The sequence below is a fragment of the Dama dama genome, chromosome 23, assembly GCF_033118175.1.
Source record: "Dama dama isolate Ldn47 chromosome 23, ASM3311817v1, whole genome shotgun sequence".
Classification (NCBI taxonomy): Eukaryota; Metazoa; Chordata; class Mammalia; order Artiodactyla; family Cervidae; genus Dama; species Dama dama.
Window position 1 is genome coordinate 83,286,406 of NC_083703.1, and position 22,540 is coordinate 83,308,945.

The 22,540-nt window shown below is 44.7% G+C and overlaps 1 protein-coding gene across 1 annotated transcript; it reads right to left on the bottom strand.

Moving 5' to 3' along the window:
• Nucleotides 1-976: 976 nt before the first annotated feature.
• Nucleotides 977-15,548, bottom strand: LOC133044515 (histone-lysine N-methyltransferase PRDM9-like). Its single transcript, XM_061125897.1, has 10 exons — nt 15,480-15,548; nt 14,949-15,072; nt 14,543-14,650; nt 10,342-10,391; nt 8,434-8,590; nt 7,508-7,609; nt 7,023-7,294; nt 6,098-6,165; nt 4,835-5,028; nt 977-2,397 (listed from the first exon to the last, which is right to left on the bottom strand). Exons 1-10 carry the CDS (start codon nt 15,546-15,548, stop codon nt 977-979), a joined length of 2,565 nt encoding a protein of 854 aa, XP_060981880.1.
• Between the last annotated feature and the right edge of the window lie 6,992 nt (nt 15,549-22,540).

A 22,540-nucleotide genomic window follows, 5' to 3' on the forward strand; every position in this document is an offset into this window, starting at 1 on the left:
CAGACCAAAATGCTGGTGCTCCCACCTTGTATCACAGTGAGATTAGAGACACAGAGAGGTTCAGCATCTTGCCCCAGCTCACGCAGCTGCTGGGGGCAGGGCTGAGAACTGGACCCCTGTGGTCGCATCTGGAGTCCAGATGCTGTGATGACCCCGAAGGAGCGGCAGAGACCAGACGGACCATGCTGAGTCAGGCGAGCGCGCTCACACACACACGTGCACGTGGCCTTCACCTTTGCAGCTACAGAAGTCAGAGGGACCCAGAGGGTTACCAGGAGAGGCCAAAGGAGAGTCGAGGTCTATAAGGAGGAGAGGCCACACTTCCCAGGAGGCCAGGGAATTCCCTTCTCTGGTGAGTCTGACTCCACTGTGCATTCCTCTCCCTGGACCCAGGATTGACTGTCCAGTGACCTAACTGACTTGGCTCCAGAATTATGCCTTCCCCGGGGTTCAGCTACAACTGGACCCCACTACTGTCAGTGATAAGGGGGGAATGAGTACATAGTCTGGGCTTCAGATTTGTTTGGAGACAAAATTTATTAGAAAAGGAGACCTAAAATACCACGAAGGCAATTGGCATGAACATCTCCAGAACACTTAAGAAACCCTCTGCTGTTTATCTACCTCCTCTGCTGTCACGAAAGTGGAAGGTCTATTTAAAAAGTAATTCTGTGCTTATCACACTCTTTCTTTACAATGTTTATCATATATTTATTTATTCGGCTGTGCTGTGTCTTAGTTGCAGCCTGTGAGAGCTAGTTCCCCAATCAGGTATTGAACGTGGGTCTCTGCATTGGAGTCTTGGCCACTGGGCCACCTGGGAAGTCTCTCTTCATACTCCTGGGGACAGTAACGGGTCACAAGCCTCCTCTGAGGCCCCCTTAGAGCTGAGGCATGGGGTGGCTGCAGTAATCCTCCTGTGGCTAAGGTGTGGTTTGTTGGTCATGACTCACTCACACTCCCTGCAAACATAGGGCTACTCCCCTGTGTGTGTCCTCTGGTGTCTGATGAGGACGGACTTCTGACTGAAGCTTCGCCCACAGTCCCCACAAACATAGGGCTTCTCCCCTGTGTGTGTCCTCTTGTGGGAGATGAGATGGGACTTCTGACTGAAGCTTCGCCCACACTCCCTGCAAACATGGGGCTTCTCCCCTGTGTGTGTCCTCTGGTGGGTGATGAGGAGGTACTTCCGACTGAAGCTTCGCCCACACTCCCTGCAAACATAGGGCTTCTCCCCTGTGTGTGTCCTCTGATGTGTGATGAGGTTGAAGTTCTTACTGAAGCTTTGCCCACACTCCCCACAAACATAGGGCTTCTCCCCTGTGTGTGTCCTCTCGTGTGTGATGAGGGCTGACTTCTGACGGAAGCTTCGCCCACACTCCCCGCAAACATAGGGCTTCTCCCCTGTGTGTGTCCTCTGGTGGATGATGAAATCTGACTTCTGAATGAAGCTTCGCCCACACTCCCCACAAACATAGGGCTTCTCCCCTGTGTGTGTCCTCTGGTGGATGATGAGATGGGCCTTCTGACTGAATCTTCGCCCACAGTCCCTGCAAACATGGGGCTTCTCCCCTGTGTGTGTCCTCTCGTGTGAGATGAGATTTGACTTATCATTGAAGCTTCGCCCACAGTCCCTGCAAACATAGGGCTTCTCCCCTGTGTGTGTCCTCTGGTGTATGATGAGGACGGACTTCTGACTGAAGCTTCGCCTACACTCCCTGCAAACATAGGGCTTCTCCCCTGTGTGTGTCCTCTGGTGTCTGACGAGGACGGACTTCTGACTGAATCTTCGCCCACACTCCCCGCAAACATAGGGCTTCTCCCCTGTGTGTGTCCTGTGGTGTGTGATGAGGTTGAAGTTCTTACTGAAGCTTCGTCCACACTCGCCACAAACATAGGGCTTCTCCCCTGTGTGTGTCCTCTCGTGTGTGGTGAGACTTGACCTGTCCTTGGAGCCTTGCCCACACTCTCCGTACGTGAACCTCATAATCCCTGAGACCCCTGCCCCCGTGAGAAATGTGCCTGTGTCCTCTGGATTCAGTTTCTGGCTTGTGCTGGGCTCGTCTTTCATTCTCTCATGCACCCCAGAACCCCCCATTTGTCCTCTGCATGAGTAGGAAGAGGCCCTTGAAATCCTCTTCAGCCTTACGCTTTTAAGCAAAGGTTGGGGCCTGTCCTTGGCCTCCCGGCCCTCAGGTTTTTCGCTTGGGCTGTGTGGATCTGAATATCGCTGATTTTGATTGCCTGGGCAGGGATCCTCTGGTTGAAGGAGGTCTCTTTCAGATGGTCTCAGGAGGGTCTGAGAGGGGTGACTGCGTTGGATGTGTTGGCTGAGGAATTTCTGACTGGAGAAGGCCAGAGAGCAGGAGGCACATGGGTGGATCTTGGGCTTCGGTTCTGCTGAAAGAGGAAGCTTTTGGTCAGGTAGCTGGTTTGCCATGGTCAGGCCCTCCCCAGTAATCATCTAAGTGTTGACAGGGCAGGATTTGTCTCCCATTGAGTGTGTCTTTACAGTCCACTTTTCCATTCCACTCTTATTCTCTACATCTACAGAAATCCAGGAAGCTGATGTCAAGGGCCTTTTCTACATATCACCCAGATAGGGACCTTCCAGCAGCATCAGAGGCAGTGTCTCTCCATCAGGAGATGGATCGCAGGGACTTTCCCTGCGTGTAGTTATCTGAAAAGTTACGTCACAGTGGCCACAGGTATTTACCCTACTGAGAGATAAGACTTGATGACTTAGGTGGAATCTCCTGAGAGGCTTCCTGTGAGGGTAAAGGGTCTGTTAAGTTAGGGGTGCCTGGCCTGGAGCTCTCTGCATATGGGAGGCAGCACAGGGGGTGGTTAGAGCAGGTGAGTAAAGCTGAATTTGAGGCTCCTTGTTCAAAGAGCAGCCTTTGTGCCGATCTCTGCAGGAAGTGGGTTTGAGACTGGATGAGACCGAGCGGCCCAGGTCCCACTGACCATAGGTCTCTGGCTCCTGCTGCCCCAATTGGTTCACAAATTGCTCCTCTCTCAGTTTCCCATAAATCATAAAATAAATGCATATCCTTTCTCAAGCCTCAGCAGTATTCATACCGCATTTATTTCATTCAGGCTTAGTCCACTTAGCATGCACTAGGAAGCCCTATTTAAAAATACATCTCCAGCCAGATTCTTCACACCCTCATTCCCAAGCATCTTCAGCCAGCCCAGTCTCCCCTCATGTCTGGCAAGGAACTGACCTCTGAGGGGACTCCCCGCTGCTGTCTCTTCCCAAAAGTGAACCAAAGCATCGTCTTAGCACAGAGAACATGCCGCTTGCAGCTGAAAGCCTCGCGGTTGTTCTGTGTCACCCAGGAAGGCCCCTGGGGCCTGCACGTGGACACAGGCCCTGAAGCTTCCGTGTCCCGTCCAGCCTCCTTCCTCTCCCCCTGTGCTTACTCCTGCGACCCCTGGCATGGCCTCTCTTCCTGGCCCTGGGTCTGAGGCACTGGCTGCTCCCCTGCCTGGAATCCTTTCCCGCAGGTGTTATCTCTGCAGAGACCCTGCCCCACCGTCCTGCACCACACCCCACCCTCTGCTCACGCTGACCCGAGGTACGCTCCCTGCGCTGGTTTTCCTCAGAGCACCAGCCCCTGTCTGGTATGAAGCCCCTGCTGCCCCAGGGCAGTGGTTCTGTCTGTTTTGGTGCGTGGAGCCCCATCTGGCACAGAGTGTGAACTCACATGACAACAGACTGGAACAGTAACTGAATGCACATCACTGCACATGTGTGCACCCCAATGTTCATCACAGCACTGTTTATAATGGCCAGGACATGGAAGCAACCTAGATGCCCATCAGCAGACGAATGGATAAGGAAGCTGTGGTACATATACACCATGGAATGTTACTCAGCCATTAAAAAGAATTCCTCTGAATCAGTTCTAATGAGACGGATGAAACTGGAACCCATTATACAGAGTGAAGTAAGCCAGAAAGATAAAGGCCATTACAGTATACTAACACATATATATGGAATTTAGGAAGATGGTAATGATAACCCTATATGCAAAATAGAAAAAGAGTCAGATGTACAGAACAGACTTTTGGACTCTGTGGGAGAAGGCGAGGGTGGGATGTTTCAAGAGAACAGCATTGAGACATGTATATTATCTAGGGTGAAACAGATCACCAGCCCAGGCTGGATGCATGAGACAAGTGCTCAGGCCGGGTGCAATGGGAAGACCCAGAGGGATCTGGTTGAGAGGGAGGTGGGAGGGGGGATCGTGATGGGGAATACATGTAAATTCATGGCTAATTCATGTCAATGTATGACAAAAACCACTATAATATTGTAAAGTAATTAGCCTCCAACTAATAAAAATAAATGAAATAAATAAATTAATTAATTAATTAAAAAAATACTGATGACTAAGGAATTCCACTTACTTTCTTTAAATTGGCAGATGTCATTCATAAATTTCCTAGTGTGACTCTTAAAATATCTTTGCCCTATAAATATTTTAAAATAAAATGTCTTTATTTTAGTTTAAAAAAAAATAATGGGAGAAATTAAGGAAGAAAGAGATAAAGGGCAGAGAGCTGGTAGGTGCTAGAAAACTTGCCTTTTGCTCCTAAGCCTTTCAGCAGAAGGAGATGTTACATATTATTTTACATGAAATATTAAAAATTAGAACTAGCATTTTTAATATAAAAATTTTTCCTAACAATCATATGAAAAGAATCAAATACTGAGGCATTTTATTTGCAACTCAACTGACTTTGGACTGGATTGTCCTTTGCTTCTAAATCGGACCATGGAGGCTCCCAGGATGGGGTGGGGTGCTGGAAGAGGGCTGACACTCACCTCTCCTGATCGCGAGCTCACTCTTCCCCCTGCTGTTCCGCTTGATGCCAAGGTCCTGAGCATACTCGTCCCCGTACCAGACCAGCAGCTCACAGCCCGGCCTGACCACCTGGCAGGTTCGGTAGAAGATCTGCCCGTGATACTGGAAGGCCACCAGGTTCTGCTCCTCATCGTCCCGGGCACAGTTCACATACCTGGGGGCGAGGCCGGGAAAGGGAAAGAAACCTCAAGAGATGAGTGCCCTCCACTCTCCGACCATGCCCAGCTCCTTGCCTTCCGCCTCTGAGGCCGCCCCTCATGTGGACCTTCTGTTCACACCTTCAACCAGGCCATGTGAATTCCCATGCCTTTCTCTCCTTACCTAATTAGCCATTTTCCGGAGCCCAGTTCCAGACTCGTCTCCACCTGGACTGTGCGTGAGGCTGGTGACCTCCAGCTCCTCTAAACTCTGAATTAAGTTCTCTTCCATCCACAGGACTTGGTGCTCCTTGGCTAACACGCAGCCCTCAGCACTCACCCCAGCCTGCCTTCTCTCCCGAGGCTTTCTCCCATCTCCCCACGTGTATCCAGGGTCCTATTCGCTTGCCTACCCTCTCCCACGGACACTTGGAGAGAGCTCTGATATAGCTTGAGACACGGAACAGTAATTGTTTGTTCACTGTCTGCCTGCCCTGATGAAAGGAGAGGCCCTCAGAGAATGGCCCCACTCAGAGCCATCCTGCCCCCCATTCCTTCTGAGGCCTCAGGGCCCACTTCTCACTGGAACCAAGCCTGAGGAGGTTGTTGCTCACATAGAGTCAAGGTCTCCTGTATTAGGTTTTCCTGGCGCTGTGTAGTTACTCAAAGAGAAAAAAATAAGGTTACTGTTCCTAAAATCAATTGGCTAATGTCTGTTTGCAGTCTGTTCTCCAAAAGGACATGGGTTGTGTGATCTGCTTCAGTAACGAAGTTCACTGTCTAAACTGAAACATAAAGTGCGTGGTAAGTGTCCATTAAGTGAGTTAAAGTGTTCCTGGTGAATCTAGACTCCTCAAGTTGTTTTCAAGTCCACCAGTTTTGTTCAGCATATAGACTTGTATCTTGACGGCACATGCCATATTTTTATTTCCCTCTTTCTAGTGTCTTTTGAAATGAAAGAACATGATATGGAGGGAAAAGAGGAAAGAAGATGTGAAAGCTGTTGAGGGAGCCGGGTTGAGAAGGAAAGGGGCGGGGGATGGAAGGAATCTTGATGTCTACACACTGCAGACTCACTGCACTCACCTCATCCAGTTGGCCCAAGACGTGTCCTTTCCATCCACATACTCGTAGCAGTTCCTCCCTTTGGTTATCTGAGTGTCAGAAAAAGAGTTACAAGATGTCTTTTTTTTTTTTTTTTAATCGGTAGGAAGCAATAGAAGAGCTATTTCCCTCTGTAGTCATTGATGCTTTTGAGCCTGATTGGATTCAACTGCCAGTCGGACCACACGGTAAGCCCTTACTCATCATTCCAAGTCTGAGTCTCTTGGTTCATTGAAGGCAAGGGCTCCACAAGGGAGGAGTCACTTCTGTGTGCCTGGACCACTGTGTTCACACCTCTCTTCTGACCTTTAGATACAGGTCCTGAGTGTCTGTGCACTGTGGTTCCACCTCTCCTCTGACCTTTAGATAGAGGTCCTGAGTGTCTGTACACTGTGTTCCCACCTCTCCTCTGACCTTTAGATAGAGGTCCTAGGTGTCTGTACACTGTGGTCCCACCTCTCCTCTGACCTTTGGATAGAGGTCCTGTGTGTCTGTACACTCTGGTCCCACATCTGCAGTAACCTTTAATAGAGCTCCTGAGTGTCTGTACACTGTGTTCCCACCTCTCCTCTGACTTTTAGATAGAAGTCCTGTGAGTGTGTACCAAGGTGTTCCCATCTCTCTTCTGACCTTTAGATGGAAGTCCAGAGTGTCTGTACACTGTGGTCCCACCTCTCCTCTGACCTTTAGATGGAACTCCTGTGTGTCTGTACACTGTGGTCCCACCTCTCCTCTGACCTTTAGAGGGAAGTCCTGTGTTCACGCCCAGGGCACACAGTACACAGGACTGACTGTGTCATTGCCATCCATGTTATCACCATGTGCGTCCTCGCATGTAGACATGAAGTACCCCCCACCACACACAAGCGGTTAGAGGCCAGAGGACAGGGAAACAGGTGCTTCTCACCTGCCAAGCATATCCACTCTTGGCGGCCTCTTCATTGTCTGTGATCTTGCCCTCATAGGGGCCAAAGTGCAGGCCCAGCGGCAGATCGGACGCCTCGTTCCACACTCCAAGCCCAGCGTCAGGGATGCCCGACAGTCTGATGCTTAACCCAGGGGGCAGAGTGAGGGCTGAGCGGTTGGCATGCCCCTTTTCCACTGCACAGTCCTTTACAAAGCTTGGGGGCCCATGGGCAGCACAGCTGTCGATGAAGAAGTTCTGACACTCCTCACAATCTGGAGGTGAGAACAGGGATGAGAGGAGGTATCGTGATGTTGCTGGTCGTAACGCCCTTCAGAAAAAACTGGGGCATTCATGGCATTTGGCCTTGATCCTGCACCCCAAGTCATAGAGGAAGGGGATGGCCGGGGGACCAAATGGTGAGGTGAGGTTAGTGGACCAAGGCCTCGTAGCCCCTTCTCCGTGAGTGGGCCAACAGGGTCACTCACAGAGGTAGTCGTCATCCTGGGGCTCGCTGACCTCTTGGTACACGTGGCCCTTTCTTTCTCGTAGACTGTACCTCTTCACTCCAGTCTCCTTTCTTCTGAGTTCTAAGATGGAGAACAGAAGCTAAGCAAGGCCGGTGGGGTCTGGGGAGTTAGTCCCTGTTTTATCACAAACTGTGAGATCTCCTACCTGTCCATCTATACACTTTGTTAAAACTTTCTCACATGTAGTTTTCAAACTTTTACTTTTGTAATTTTATGTTTTCATGTTACATTATTTATTTCTTGGCCACACTGCATGGCTTGTGGGATCATAGTTTCTTGACCAGGAATGGAACCCATACCTCCTGCAGTGGAAGTGGGGAGCCTTAAGCACTTCACCCCCAGGAAGTCCATTCTCTATACTTTGTTTCTTCTCCCTTTAACTACTGGTTCAGGATACTGAGGCTCCACTGACCAGAGATGCCCAGTTCAGTGATAGCATCCTGCACTTCCCGTTAGTAGGTTTAACTTCCCAACCATCCTACTTAGGAAATAGTTCACCAACACATCTACTCAGAAAAGATATGCTAAGGGCACATGACATGTAAGGCACTGAGCAGAGATCTGGGCATAAACACTAACAAAGCACAGTTCCCATCATCACAGATGGGTTTATTGAACTACTTGTAGGTGTCAGACTTTTGCATTTAATGTAAGGCTTTCGAGCACTATGAGTTATGTATCCTTATCTTCACTTTACAGATAGCAATCGGGACCTCAGAAAATGAATAAGATTTTCCCAAGGCCCCAGTGCTAACTTCATGTCTCAGATCAGTCCACCTTAAACCCATGCCTACCGAAAGTCCATGCCACACACCTAGGCCATACTTAGTTTTTCTACAGGGATTAGAGCAACTAATTAGAGGAGCTCCCCAAATTTCTCTTACCGACTTTTTGTCTGGGGTGCTGTCCAGGGGTCCTTGCTTTTCTGTGATGGGGCACTGGTTTCTGAGCCTGCTTGGAGCCACTTGTTTTCAGCAATTTTGCTACTCCAGGCAATTCCTTCAAACTAGATTCCTTACTTAATGGTGCCCTGGACATTCTCTTCCATGTGAGTAAAAGACAACAGGCATTTCTTTAGTTCTTTAGGACTTTATGAAGTGTTTTCACATGCATGACTTTAGTTAATACTTTGACAATTATTGGAAATACCTGATTTGGGGGCGGGGCGGGGGGGGGCCTGAACACTGGAATGTAACAAAAGGACCTAGGTGGATAGTGAATCAAAACTAGAATTCATATCTTAAGGTTCTTCCCCTTCAACTTTCTGCATAAAAATGAGAGCAAGGCAGGGAGAATAGCTGGAGGTCAGGGAAAGAAGAGGGTAAGTGCTCGTAGAGAGATCTGGGGGGGTTGTATTAATTAGTGGCCCTTTGATGGATGAGGAAGTATGGAAAATTACAGAGGGGACAAAACACATCTGGAAAATAAGGTGACAAAGCAGTGAGATTAAGAAGAGAAAAGACGATCGGCAGAAACACATTTAGACAATAAAGAAAATGAGATGAAAGTTGCAGGTTGCCATATCCTAGAGACAATGTTTGGAATTAAAGTACCTGGTCACATCAGTTCTTCTTGAACAAGGCTGTATGACTAGCTGATTCTCCTCAGTTTCCTGATCCATGAATTGGTATTCAGGCTAATTCTTAATGTTATAGTGGACATGAAATTTAATAACCTTCAACAAATTGTTGTGTGAGCTATTTAATACAGTAAGAACGTGAGCGTACATCCCTGATATCAATTTATTCCCTAAACTGCATCTATATTTGAAGTCTAGCTCACAGACACTATCTTCAGCAATCTTTGACCTTTCTACTCCTAGATGAATGCTTAAATGTGGAGTCACTCATTCACAAAACATTCAGGGGGCCCTCAGGGGCTTTGAGCTGGGCCTGGACTTCTGAGAATGAATGGGTGTGGGCTAGCTTCCCAAAGCTCACAACACAGGGGCAGGCTAAACAAATGATTCCAAACAGGAGAGTTGCCTATTAGAGCTCAGAGGAGGAGCTGTTACTCCTCCTGCAAGAAGGAGCATTTGAAATGATGCCCAGATGGTGAGTTTCTACTCAAAAGTGGGTAATCTATGTGATGTCCTTCTGTTATTTTCTTATTTGTTGCTTTTCAGTCATAAACCTGAGGCTTCTCAGGGTGGCGAGCTGCTTCCTCTTCTTGGAGTGGGAGGCTCTGAGGTAGGGATCCTGTCTCCTTCTTCATCTTGGACCATCCACTCTACAAACTGCCCAGCATGTCCTTAGCTTCCCTTAGTCAGATGTCTTAGCATATCCCTGCCTAGCACAGCACAAAAGAACTGAGGTTGAAAACATCTCTCAGATGAATGATATAAAAATGTATGAATAAGCTTCATAGAACTATGGAAGTTTTAATCAGTTTGTAAGGGGTTTAGAGAATGTGCATTGGTTTAGATTGCACTACCAGTGATACTGTGATCTCAGGCATATAATCAAATGTTTTTTACCTCATTTTTGGGATCTATAATGGTGATAGCTATATACCTACTTATAGGTACTGTAGGATTGATTTAAGGTTTAGGTAAGTTTATTCACATAAAATGCTTAAAGTCTGAAATATTATGAAAATAGTGTAACAACAGAACTGCCTACTACTGCTGTTGTTCTTACTAACTGTAAAGGTGGTGATGATATCAGACAGTGTGCTAAAGATCCAGGGCAGGAAGGCAGCCGTCTCCAGGATCTCTGTGTTTTCTCCTATTCTCACCTGTGACTGGATCCATGAGGAGGACATTTTGGCAACAGGATTTGGGAAATACTCACCTTCTGGTGTTTACTGTGCTCCACTCTGAAGGGCATCGAAGAAGGTTTACCTAAAAAATGGTGAGAATCAGTGTTTTGGTTGGTAAATATTTCCAAACTCTGGGTATTCTAACTAAGGAGACATAAATCTAAGCCAGAGAGTGACAAAGACAATGATTACCAAAGGAGGAATGGAAGATGATTTCTGTATCATCAACTTCTGTGCTTCCACTGGGAGCATTACATAATTTTCTTAAAATTAAAAAAAAAAAAAATGAAACTTCATCTGTGCCTCATCTGATGTTCATAAAGTATCTAATAAATTTAGTAGCCTTTCATGACAAAAGTACTCATCAATGTAGAAATACGAGGAAGTTACTGCAATATAATAAAGGTCATATATTGAAAGTCTATCTCCAACATCCTAGTCATCAGTGAAAAGCTGAAAACTTCTACGATCAAGAAAAAAAGGCAAGGATGCCTGATATCTACATTTCTGTTCGCCATAATATTAGAACTGCTAGCCAGGGCTTTAGGTTAGAAATGGAAACAAAAGACTTCCATTTGGAAAGAAAGAAGTAAAATTATGTCTGTTCACAGGGGCATGGTTTTATGTGCAGAAATATCTTTAAATCCACAAACACAAAAATCCTGCACAGAAAGTTGCACGGTACAAAATCAACATTCAAATATCTTTCCATGCATGAAGAATGACCATTCCAGAAAGTAAGAAAACAATCCTATTTATTTTTTATTTTTTTAAAGCTATACTGAACAGCTAAATTAAAAAACAATATATTTATTTTTATTTATTTGTTTGTGCCAGGTCTTTGTTGCAGCATGTGGGATCTAATTCCCTGACTAGGGACTGAACCCATGTTCTCTGCATTGGGAGTGTGGAGTCTTAACCACTGGACAAATAATCTTATTTATAATAGCATTGAAAAGAATGAAGTAATTAGGAGTAAACTTAAGGAGATGAAAGACTTATATGTTGAAAACTACAAAATATTGCTGAAAGGAATCTGACATAAATAAATAGATAGGTGTCTCATGTTTATGGATTTGGAGGCTTAATATTATTAAGCTGTTCATACTACCCAAAGCAATTTAAAGATTCAATGCAATTCCTATTAAAATCCCAATGGAATTTTTTTCAGATATAGAAAATCCATCCAACAGTTAACACAGAATCTCAGAGCACCCCAAATAGGCAAAGCAATCTTAGAAAGAACAGCAAAGCTGGAAGCCTCTGATTTCCGAATATACTACAAAGGTACTGGAACCAAAAGAGTGTAGATTTGGCAAAAAATGTATCCTTAGTCGCTGAGTCTTCTTGACTTTTTGTGACCTTTTGGACTGTAGCCCACCAGGCTTCTCTGTCCAGGGGATTTCTCAGGCAAGAACACTGGACAGGGTTGCCATTTCCTTCTCCAGGGGATCTTCTTAACCCATGGAGTGAACCCGCATCTCCTGTGTCTCCTGCACTGAAGGCAGATTGTTCACCTGCTGAGCCACTGAGGAAGCTGGCTGGCATAAAGACAGATATGTCAATCAATGGAACAGTATAGACAGCCAGAAATAAACTCTTGGATACATGGTCTAATGATCTTCATCTAGGATGTCAGGATAATGAGGAAAGTTTAATCCCTGTAATGAATGGTGCTGGGGAAACAAAATAACCATATTCAAAATAATGAACATCTTACATCTTGAAGAAAAATCAATTCAGAATGGATTGAAGACCTAAATGCAAGACTTGATAAGACTCTTAGAAGACAACAAGGGTGAAGCTTCAGGACGCTGAAACAGCAATGATTTCTTAGATATGGTGCCAAGTGCACAAGTATTAGTAACAAAGTAAAAATAGACAAATGAGATTAATCTTAAAACCTCTGTGCAGAAAAGGACACTGAACAGAGTTGAAAAGGCCACCTATAGGATGGTAGAAAATATTTGTAAAATATGCATCTGGTAAGGAGTTACTAATCATACACCAGTATGAAGGCTACCTATAAGCCAGGAAGAGACCCTAATTGACCATGATGGCACCTTGATATCAAATTTCCACACTCCAGCCTTGTAAGAAAACAAATTTCTGTGGTTTAAGGAATGCAGTCTGCTTTGTTATGGCAGTCTGAGCTGACTAACAGTGAGAGAAGGGATTGAATAGACATTTCTCCAGAGAAAATACACAAATGGCCAACAAACATATGAAAAGATGCTCAATATTACTAATCAAAAGGGAAATACAAATTGAAACCTTCTGTGATGGGCAATATCTATAAGAAGACAATAGCAAGCTTGGTAAGGATACGGAGAAATTGGAACACTTATACACTATTGTTGGCAATGTAAAATGTTGCAAGCTTTCTAGAAAACAGTATGGAGTTTCCACAGAAAATTAGAACTGCTGTATGATCTAGGAATCCCACTAAAAAGTGTATTTCCATAAAAAGTTGAAAGCAAGTTATTGAATAAGTAGTGGGCACATGTATGGTCATTTCCGCATTATTCCCAATGGGCAAGATGTGTAAGCAACCTAAATGTTCATTGGTGCATAAAAGATAAAGATTATATATAAGATATATGTTATAGCTCTTATATCCACATGCACACAATGGAATGTTTTGAAGCCTTAAAAAAGATTTCTGTCATATGCTCCATCATGGATGGGCCTTGATGATATTATACTAAGTGAAATGAAACAATCAAAAAAGACAAATATTGCCTGATTCCACGTCTATGAGGTATCTAAATTAATCAAATCCATGGAAACAGAAAATATAATCGTGGTTGCCAAGGACTGTGAGGAGGAAGGATTGGAGAATTGTTACTCAGTGGGTTAGGGCTTCAGTCACGCAAGATGTAACATTTCTACAGATTTGTTGTACAGCAATGTGTATATATCCCCTGTGGCTCAGCGGTAAAAAATCCACCTGCAATGCAGGAGATGCAACAGATGCAGGCCCAGTTCCTGGGTTGGGAAGATCACCTGGAGCAGGAAATGGCAACCCACTTCAGGATTCTTGCCTAGAGAATCCCATGGACAGAGGAGCCTGGTGGGCTACAGTCTATGGGTACGCAGAGTCAGACATGACTGAGCGATTAGCACTATGGCCACTAATACTAACGTGCACATAGTTAGCAACAGTGTACCACACACTCAGAAATTGTTAAAAAGGTAAATAAAGACGTGCAGGTGTATGGTGAGCCAAGGCGTATGTATTCCCTATGAAGAATCTCTCCTTATGTCAAAACCTTTGCAGACAACCAAATGTTCGTTTTCATGTCCCTTTCACTAGTTTTAATAACCTAATGGAACAGAGGGACTTCCCTGGGGCACAGTGGATGAGAATCTGCCTGCCAATGCAGAGGACACAGGTTTGATGGCTGGTCCGGGAAGATTCCACTTTCTGCGGGGCAGCTAAGCCTGTGTGTCACAAGCTACAGAGCCTGCACATGCTCTGCAACGAGAAGACACTCACCACAACCAGAGAAAGCCCATGGACAGCAATGAAGACCGAGTGCAGCCAAAACTAAATAAGTAATTTTTAAAAATCTGGGAGAACAGAAATCCACAGATGGAGAATCACAGAAATATCTAATTTGTTTTCTGCAGTCTAGGCAGATTAACTCTTCTAAACTGAGCAGCAGAAGAGGAAGTGAGCTGCTCACTTCCACTTTATAAAAGAAGTGTACTTCATTTTATTTACCTGATGCCATCTCTGGTCAGTGAAATGTGGGAAATATCATGGAGAATAAATAGTTCTCTCAAACACTTTCCCAGAATCAAAATAAAGAATTAGTTTAACCTTAGGGTAAGAAGATCATGGGTTTTGTTTTATATACATACATAAATAATCTTGACATAATATGATAATCATTTCCTCATCGAAGAGATTTAATCCAATAACCAATGAGATTAGTATTAAATCTGTTTGGTGAATTTATTTCTAAGGTTTCTTTAACTGCCTTTCACTAAGAATGTTTAGCAAAAATAATTCTTTGTAAAAAGAATGATAAATTTTAACCATAAAACTTTTGAGAATTACACTGGAAAACCTATACATTCATCTTCATTCAGACTTATGTAAATATTCAGCCACAACCACTTCAGAATGCTGAAAATTATGTTTTCTTTGCTAATGGCTGAGATGTAGTGAGACCTAAGCCCAGGCTGGTTTCAGGAAGACACCTCCAAATCCTCCTGGCCTCTCACCTTGCTGCCTTGGTGTCCATTCTTCATCAGAATCCTCAGGGTCATCTACCTGGGGTTTGATGACCTGCCTGCGGTGATGCATGAAATCCGGTCGAGTGGCTCTGAAACCTGGAAAGAAGCAAAATATTTGTCCTAAGAAGGAGAAACAAAGCATAGAAGCAATGGGAAGTGTCACAAAGTCAGGGAATCAGTGGGACGGGCTGGGGGAATCTAGAATAAGGCAAGAGGTGAGCTCTGCACTGCAGGGTCAACCTCCCTTTGGTACAAAACTGTCCACATTTCCTCCAGGTTAGTCTCCACACAAAAGGGAACTGTGAGCAGATGAAGCCACCTAAGAGCCGGCAAGTGAACACTGAGGGTGAAGACCTGTTTCATGGGCTCACAGGCGCCCAGGACTTCCTGTTACCTATAGCAATCAGCGCTTCGTAGTTTCTTTTCACATTCCTATATCGGATTTTTTCCCATTCTCCCATCTCTTCCCATTCTTCCTTGGAGAAGTATACGGAGATGTCTTTGAAAGCATCTTTGTCCTAAGGAAAATAATAGATTTCATCAGTGATTTACTAATCTAAGTCAGACCTTAGAGCTGAGCCTTCTCCTCCACCTTTTGTGCAGGGAGTAGCCTGAAGCTACTGGATGGTCTTTGTGAGACCCGGGATGAAGGCTTTCCTTCCCGACTGTGTCCTGCCTAACTGAACAAACACTGAGCATTTTCCTAACTCTCCCTGGACACAGGGCAGTTGACGAAGCTACTGTCCTGTTTTGTCCCACTCCACCCCACCATCTCAGACAGGATCAGGCATTCCCAACCTATGTACAGTCACAGGGGAGTTCACTCAGTTGCCTGGGCAACCAGTCTGTGGTGCTTCAGGGACCAGCGCCGTGTCCTTCCTATAGAGCTGGCTTAGAGCCCAGGTTTGCCGCCTCCAACTCTCACCGTGGGCTTCCGCTCTGTTCTCCCGGAATCTCCCTCAGTGCTCTCCTCTGGAGACCTGTTCGGCCTCATGACCATTGGAGTGCTCAAGGCCAAGGTGCCTGTGGAAGAAGAAGGTGCTGAGATAGCCCAGACCAGTGTCGAGGGCCTGGTCTTTCTTCCTTGGGTGGAGTGTCCAGGGCAGGAAGGTGAGGGGAAAGTCAGGGTGAGGGTATTCGTGGGATGGACGGATCCTGACTAGATATGACAGACCAGCCTAATGTGAACTAGATTTGGTTTCTTTCGTTCCCCTACAATTCAGCCCCTCTGAGGGAAGGCACTGGGAGGGATGTGTCTGTGGGTGATGGAGGGATTTTTGAGGAGACCCGGAAACCCCTAACTGCTGGACTGGGGTCAGGCTGAAATCAGGGCTCTGTTCCAGTACAGCAGAGGGAATGTTTCTCCACGAAGGGTTTTGAGGATCTCCTCCTGGACACTCAGAAAAATCTGGGCATAACGTAGCTTCTAAGTCTAAGGGACAAGTCGCTCGGCTTGAGGAGATCTGGGTCCCAAGGGCTGAAGTAACTAGGGTCCTCAGACAGAGGGGACTGGGGATCTTTTGGCTGATGTAGAATGCGCAGGGTGAGAAAACTTGGGATCTGTGAGGCTGAGGAAATCGGGGGTTTCTTATTAAGGGACTTTAGGTCTCCGACAGGCAGGACACTTAGGGTCTTGAGGAGGAAGAGTTTTAAGAGCTCCCAGGCGGAGGGATTCAGGGTCTGCGAGGTTGAGGAAATTTGGTCTCTCTGCGGGTGCTATTTTTAGGGTGCCTCAGGCTGAGGGGAACTGGGGTTAATCTAGGTATTTGAGAGTCGCAGCACTAAGGGGTTTGGTGTTTCTGTGGGTGAAGGGACTTGTAATCCCTGAAGCTTATGAGACGCAAGTCCCCTTCTGATTAGGACTCAGGTTACTCAAAGTTGACGGGATTCCGGGCCTCCGAAATTTGAAGCCGTCATGCTAAGGGTTTACGAGGGCTGCGCAGGATGCGTTCCCGTCACCCTCCCCGCTGTCCTGCCGCGCTGCCTACCCTGTCCCCAGGAGCGCTAGAGGTTCAGCGAAGTTCAGTCCTTCCGCGCTGAGGTGAATGAAGAGCCAGCAGCCTGCCTGTACCCTGTCAGGCACAAGCGACCAATCGGCGTTGTGACTGAGGCAGTCTGGCCAATAGGCGGCCGTAGGTTGCAGAGCGCGATGGAGGCCCCGCCCCACCGCTCGGGGACTGGCTGCTCTGTGGGCTTGTCTGTCAAGCCTCCAGCGCGCATGGGCATCTTGGCTGGTTTCTTTGTTTTCAGGCATGGCCTCTTAGGCCTGGATCCTCAAGTGGGCGGGTTGTCCTCAGGCTGAATGTTTCTTTCCAGTGCCCTCAACTGGTATATCGGCTCCACCAGACTGTAACCGTGCTCCCGGAGTGTATCCGAAGCCCCCCTGTGCCCTACCTTGTCAAATCCAGTTTTGGCAAGAACTCTTATGTGGTGAGTACTGCATTATTCAAGGGAAAACGGTGTAATTAAATACATTCTGATGAGACACAAGATAAACGCCGTATGGTCAAAGATTTAAACACAACGCATGGAATAAGTGTGTTAGAAAAAACTTGGAGGATTTTTAACCTGAAAGTGGAAGTGGCGCTGATGAGCCATCTGTATATTTAATGTAGGTATGAAAAGCCTTCAGAAATGAGGTATAAGTAAAACCTCAAAGCCTTGCAAGTGTTTTCTGTAAGCCGAGGCATCGATCTGGAGGACTGTGGATCCACTTAGCTGAGTTTGCCTTACGGCTACTGGCTTCACAAGATAAAATAGGGACACTGTTTCTGGCCCTTAGGTAGCTTTGCTCACAGAAAATTAATGAGACTTCCATGTATTGGAAGCAAAGCGACTGACTGTAGAATTAGTATCGAGTGGTGGTTGGGAGTCTGGATGGAGAAATGTTACCAGAAAAGCGAGTTTACCTCTTGGTGGGTGTAGAGCCAGAAGGTAAAACCCAGCAAAAGCTCATGGGAAGGAAATGTGTATTACTTGTAGAACTATGGAAAACACCATGGAGCTTTCCAGAGCAGTGTCTCTGTAAACCACAAAGTTGGGTAAGCTTTAATCTATGAGTACAGGCATGTTCTGGCTTCTGTGGTGACTCAGATGGTAAACAATCTCTGCATAGCAGAAGACCCGGGTTCAACCCCTAAGTGAGGAAGATTCTAAGAGGAGGGCAGGGCAGTCCACTCCAGTCTTCTTGCCTGGAGAATCCCATGGACAGAGGAGGCTGGTGGTTCATGGGGTTGCAAAGAGTCAGACATGACTGAGTGACTAACACTTTAACTTTACAGGCATGTTCATTAAGGTTCTTGGGCTGTGGGAGACTCCAAGCTTCAGTTGATTGTAGGCTTGAGAGTCAGAACCAGTCACCATCAGCATGCCTTACATTCCAGCTGGTCTGGTATACATATAGCTATCTATTCTTGATATAGATATAGATATAGATACCTATTCTTCATGTTCTTTCCCCTTATCAGTTCAATTCAGTCACTCAGTCATGTCTCACTCTTTGCATCCCCATGTTCTGTAGCATGCCAGGCCTCCCTGTCTATCAGTAACTCCCGGAGTTTACCCAAACTCGTGTCCATTGAGTCGGTGATGCCATCCAACCTTCTCATCCTCTGTCATCCCCTTCTCCTCCTGCCCTTAATCTTTCTCAGCATCAGGGTCTTTTCAAATGAGGCAGTTCTTCATATCAGGTGACCAAAGCATTGGAGTTTCAGCTTCAACATCAGTCTTCCCAATGAACACTCAGCTCTGATCTTGTTTAGAATGGACTGGTTGGATCCCCTTGCAGTCCAAGGGACTCTCGAGTCTTCTCCAACACCACAGTTCAAAAACATCCATTCTTCAGCAGTCAGCTTTCTTCACAGTCCAACTCTCCCATCCATACATGACCACTGGAAAAACCATAGCCTTGACTAGGCAAACCTTTGTTAGCAAAGTAACATCTCTGCGTTTTAAAATATTCTCTAGGTTGGTAATAACTTTTCTTCCAAGGAGTAAGTGTCTTTAAATTTCATGGCTGCAGTCACCATCTGCAGTGATTTTGGAGCCCCCAAAATAGTGTCTGCCACTGTTTCCCCATCTATTTTCCATGAAGTGATGGGACCAGATGCCATGATCTTAGTTTTCTGAATGTTGAGCTTTAAGCCAACATTTTCACTCTCATCTTTCACTTTCAACAGGAGGATCTTTAGTTCTTCTTCACTTTCTGCCATAAGGGTTGTGCCATCTGCATTGCTGATATTTCTCCCAGCAATCTTGAATCTAGCTTGTGTTTCATCCAGTGCGGTATTTCTCATGATGTACTCTGCATAGAAGTTAAATAAGCAGGGTGACAATATATAGCTTTGATATGCTCCTTTCCCGATTTGGAACCAGTCTGCTGTTCCATGTGTGGTTCTGACTGTTGCTTCTTGACCTGCATACAGATTTCTCAAGAGGCAGGTCAGGTGGTCTGGTATTCCCATCATTTGGGAATTTTCACAGTTTATTGTGCCCCACACAGTCAAAGGCTTTGGCATAGTCAATAAAGCGGAGATAGATTTTTTTCTGGAACTATCTTGGTTTTTCGATGATCCAGTGGATGTTGGCAATTTGATCTATGGTTTCTCTGCCTTTTCTAAAACCAGCTTGAAGATCTGGAAGTTCACAGTTCACGTGTTGCTCAAGCCTGGCATGGAGAATTTTGAGCATCATTTTGCTAGTGTATGAGATGAGTGCAATTGTGCAGTAGTTTGAGCATTCTTTGGCATTACCTTTCTTTGGGATTGGAATGAAAACTGACCTTTTCCAGTCCTGTGGCCACTGCTGAGTTTTCCAAATTTGCTGACAGATTGAGTGTAGCACTTTCACAGCATCATCTTTTAGGATCTGAAGTAGCTCAACTGGAATTCCATCACCTCTACTAGCTTTGTTTGTAGTGATGTCTCCTAAGGCCCACTTGACTTCACATTCCAGGATGTCTGGCTCTAGATGAGTGATCACAACATTGTGACTGTCTGGTTCATGAAGATCTTTTTTGTACAGTTCTTCTGTGTTTTCTTTCCACCCCTACTTAATATCTTCTGCTTCTGTTAGGTCCATACCATTTCTGTCCTTTACTGAGCCCATCTTTGTGTGAAATGGTCTCATAAGCCTAAGTTTTAAGGTTGCTATTGCAGGGAATGGCCACAAGGCGTCAGGAGTTTTTCATGCCCAGTTGTGATTACCTTGAAAGTGAAAACTTTCAAGTTTTAACTCAAGACTGTAATTCAATATGGAAAATACCTGAAGAAACACCGAAAAGCTTGTGTGTTCTTTCTGAACATTCTTATTTATTTATTTTAATAATTTTTAAATTTACTGGCAGTGCCATGTGGCATGTGGGGTTTTTAGTTCCCCGACCAAGTGTCGAACCCTCGCCCCCTGCATTTGAAGCACAGAATCTTCACCACTGGACTGCAGGGAAGTCCCCCTAAGCATTATTTTTTTAAAGTAACCTTTATTTCATATTGTAGTAATATAGATATACCATGTGTTGTTGGTGGCAGGTGAATCGAATGTATTTTCTATTTTATTTTTGTCCAGTTGCAGAGTCAGATCTTTTTGTAGGAGCGTTCCTTTTTCTACAGGCCCTGTTATACTGGTAAGACATCTATTTGTATATACAGAAGTGTACATAAATATAAATATCTAGGTACATAGATATGTAAAAGTCCAGAGAGAGATATAAATGTCTACGTATGTAGATATACAAATGTCTATATGCATAGAAATATACATTCTAGGTACATAGATGTATAAATACCCAAGTTCATAGAGGCATAAATATCTATACACATAGACATATAAATATATATGTACATATAGACATAACTATCTATGCAAAACAGAAAAAGAGACACAGATGTACAGAACAGTCTTTTGGACTCTGTGGGAGAAGGCGAGGGTGGGATGTTTCAAGAGAACAGCATCAAAACATGTATATTATCTAGGGTGAAACAGATCACCAGCCCAGGTTGGATGCATGAGACAAGTGCTCGGGCCTGGCGCACTGGGAAGACCCAGAGGGAGCGGGTAGAGAGGGAGGTAGGAGGGGGGATCGGGATGGGGAATACATGTAAATCCATGGCTGATTCATGTCAATGTATGACAAAAACCACTACAATATTGTAGAGTAATAGCCTCCAACTAATTAAAAAAAAAAAAAAAAAGAATTCAATTTGTTGTAAACCATAGGCCCCACCCAAACCCAATGAATCAGAAAATTTTGAAGTGGGGCCCTGCAATTCATGTTTTCTAAGCAAGATTTTCAGTTGATTGTGATGCACATGAAATTTTAGAACCTCAGTGGCTGTTTTTTAAAGTCACCTTGGAAAGGGAACCCTCTTACACTGTTGGTGGGAATGCAAACTAGTATAGCCGCTATGGAGAACAGTGTGGAGATTTCTTAAAAAACTGGAATTAGAACTGCCATATGACCCAGCAATCCCACGTCTGGGCATACACACTGAGGAAACCAGATCTGAAAGAGACATGTGCAACCCAATGTTCATCACAGCATGGTTTACAATAGCCAGGACATGGAAGCAACCTAGATGCCCATCAGCAGATGAATGGATAAGGAAGCTGTGGTACATATACACCATGGAATATTACTCTGCCGTTAAAAAGAATTCATTTGAATCAGTTCTAATGAGATGGATGAAACTGGAGCCCATCATACAGAGTGAAGTAAGCCAGAAAGATAAAGACCAATACAATATACTAATGCATATATATGGAATTTAGAAAGATGGTAATGATAACCCTATATGCAAAACAGAAAAAGAGACACAGATGTACAGAGCAGAATTTTGGACTCTGTGGGAGAAGGCGAGGGTGGGATGTTTCGAGAGAACAGCATCAAAATACGTATATTATCTAGGGTGAAAGAGATCACCAGCCCAGGTTGGATGCATGAGACAAGTGCTCGGGCCTGGTGCACTGGGAAGACCCAGAGGAATTGGGTGGAGAGGGAGGTGAGAGGGGGGATCGGGATGGGGAACACATGTAAATCCATGGCTGATTCATGTCAATGTATGACAAAACCCACTACAATATTGTAAAGTAATTAGCCTCCAACTAATAAAAATAAATGGAAAAAAAAAAGAAATATACATTCTAGGTACATAGATGTATAAATACCTAGGTTCATAGAGACATAAATATCTATACACATAGACATATAAATACATATGTTCATATAAACATAACTATCTATGTATATACAGATATAAATATCTATTATAGATACATATAGGCATAGATATCTATATACATAGACATGTAAATATCTGTATACACGGAGGATGGTTACACAGTGGACAATGAAGGAGACCACCTTATAGACAAAATAAGTGATACAGATAGTGGCATTTATGAGAGCATACTAGGAGAGAGAAACATAAACAATTGCAAACAAAGAGAACACAGCTAAGCAAGATGCATATGACTAGTTTTAATCTGAGGGCACTAAACCAAGAAGTCCACAGGGGGTCAGTAGATGATGGCAAAGTCTGGAAGGGTGAGATAGTGAAAACAAGTTAAATGTTTCACCTTTGTTTACAAAGCATACCTTATAAATTTTTGGATTCATACTTGTTACCTCCTTAAGTATGTATCATCCTATATATCCTCATATGCCCACATGCAAACTGTTTCAACTCAAATCAAGCATAATTCCAACTTGTTGCAACTCTAGTTAGTCAACTGTTGCAATTTCATGAAAAAGACACATTGTGATTCTTTTGTATAGACCAGTAATGGTTAGGATTTCTGTCTAATTTTTTTTTTAAGGGTCCTTAGAGATCATTTAAAATTTCAACTCTTTTCCCGGCTTCACCTTGTTCTGATTCAATTGACATTGGAAAAGTTATGGAAAGAGTGTTTAATATAATCTGAACTGACCAGGTATCTATTGTTTGGTGTACATAAAGATCTGAGACGTAGACTTCAATGGATGTAAAAATA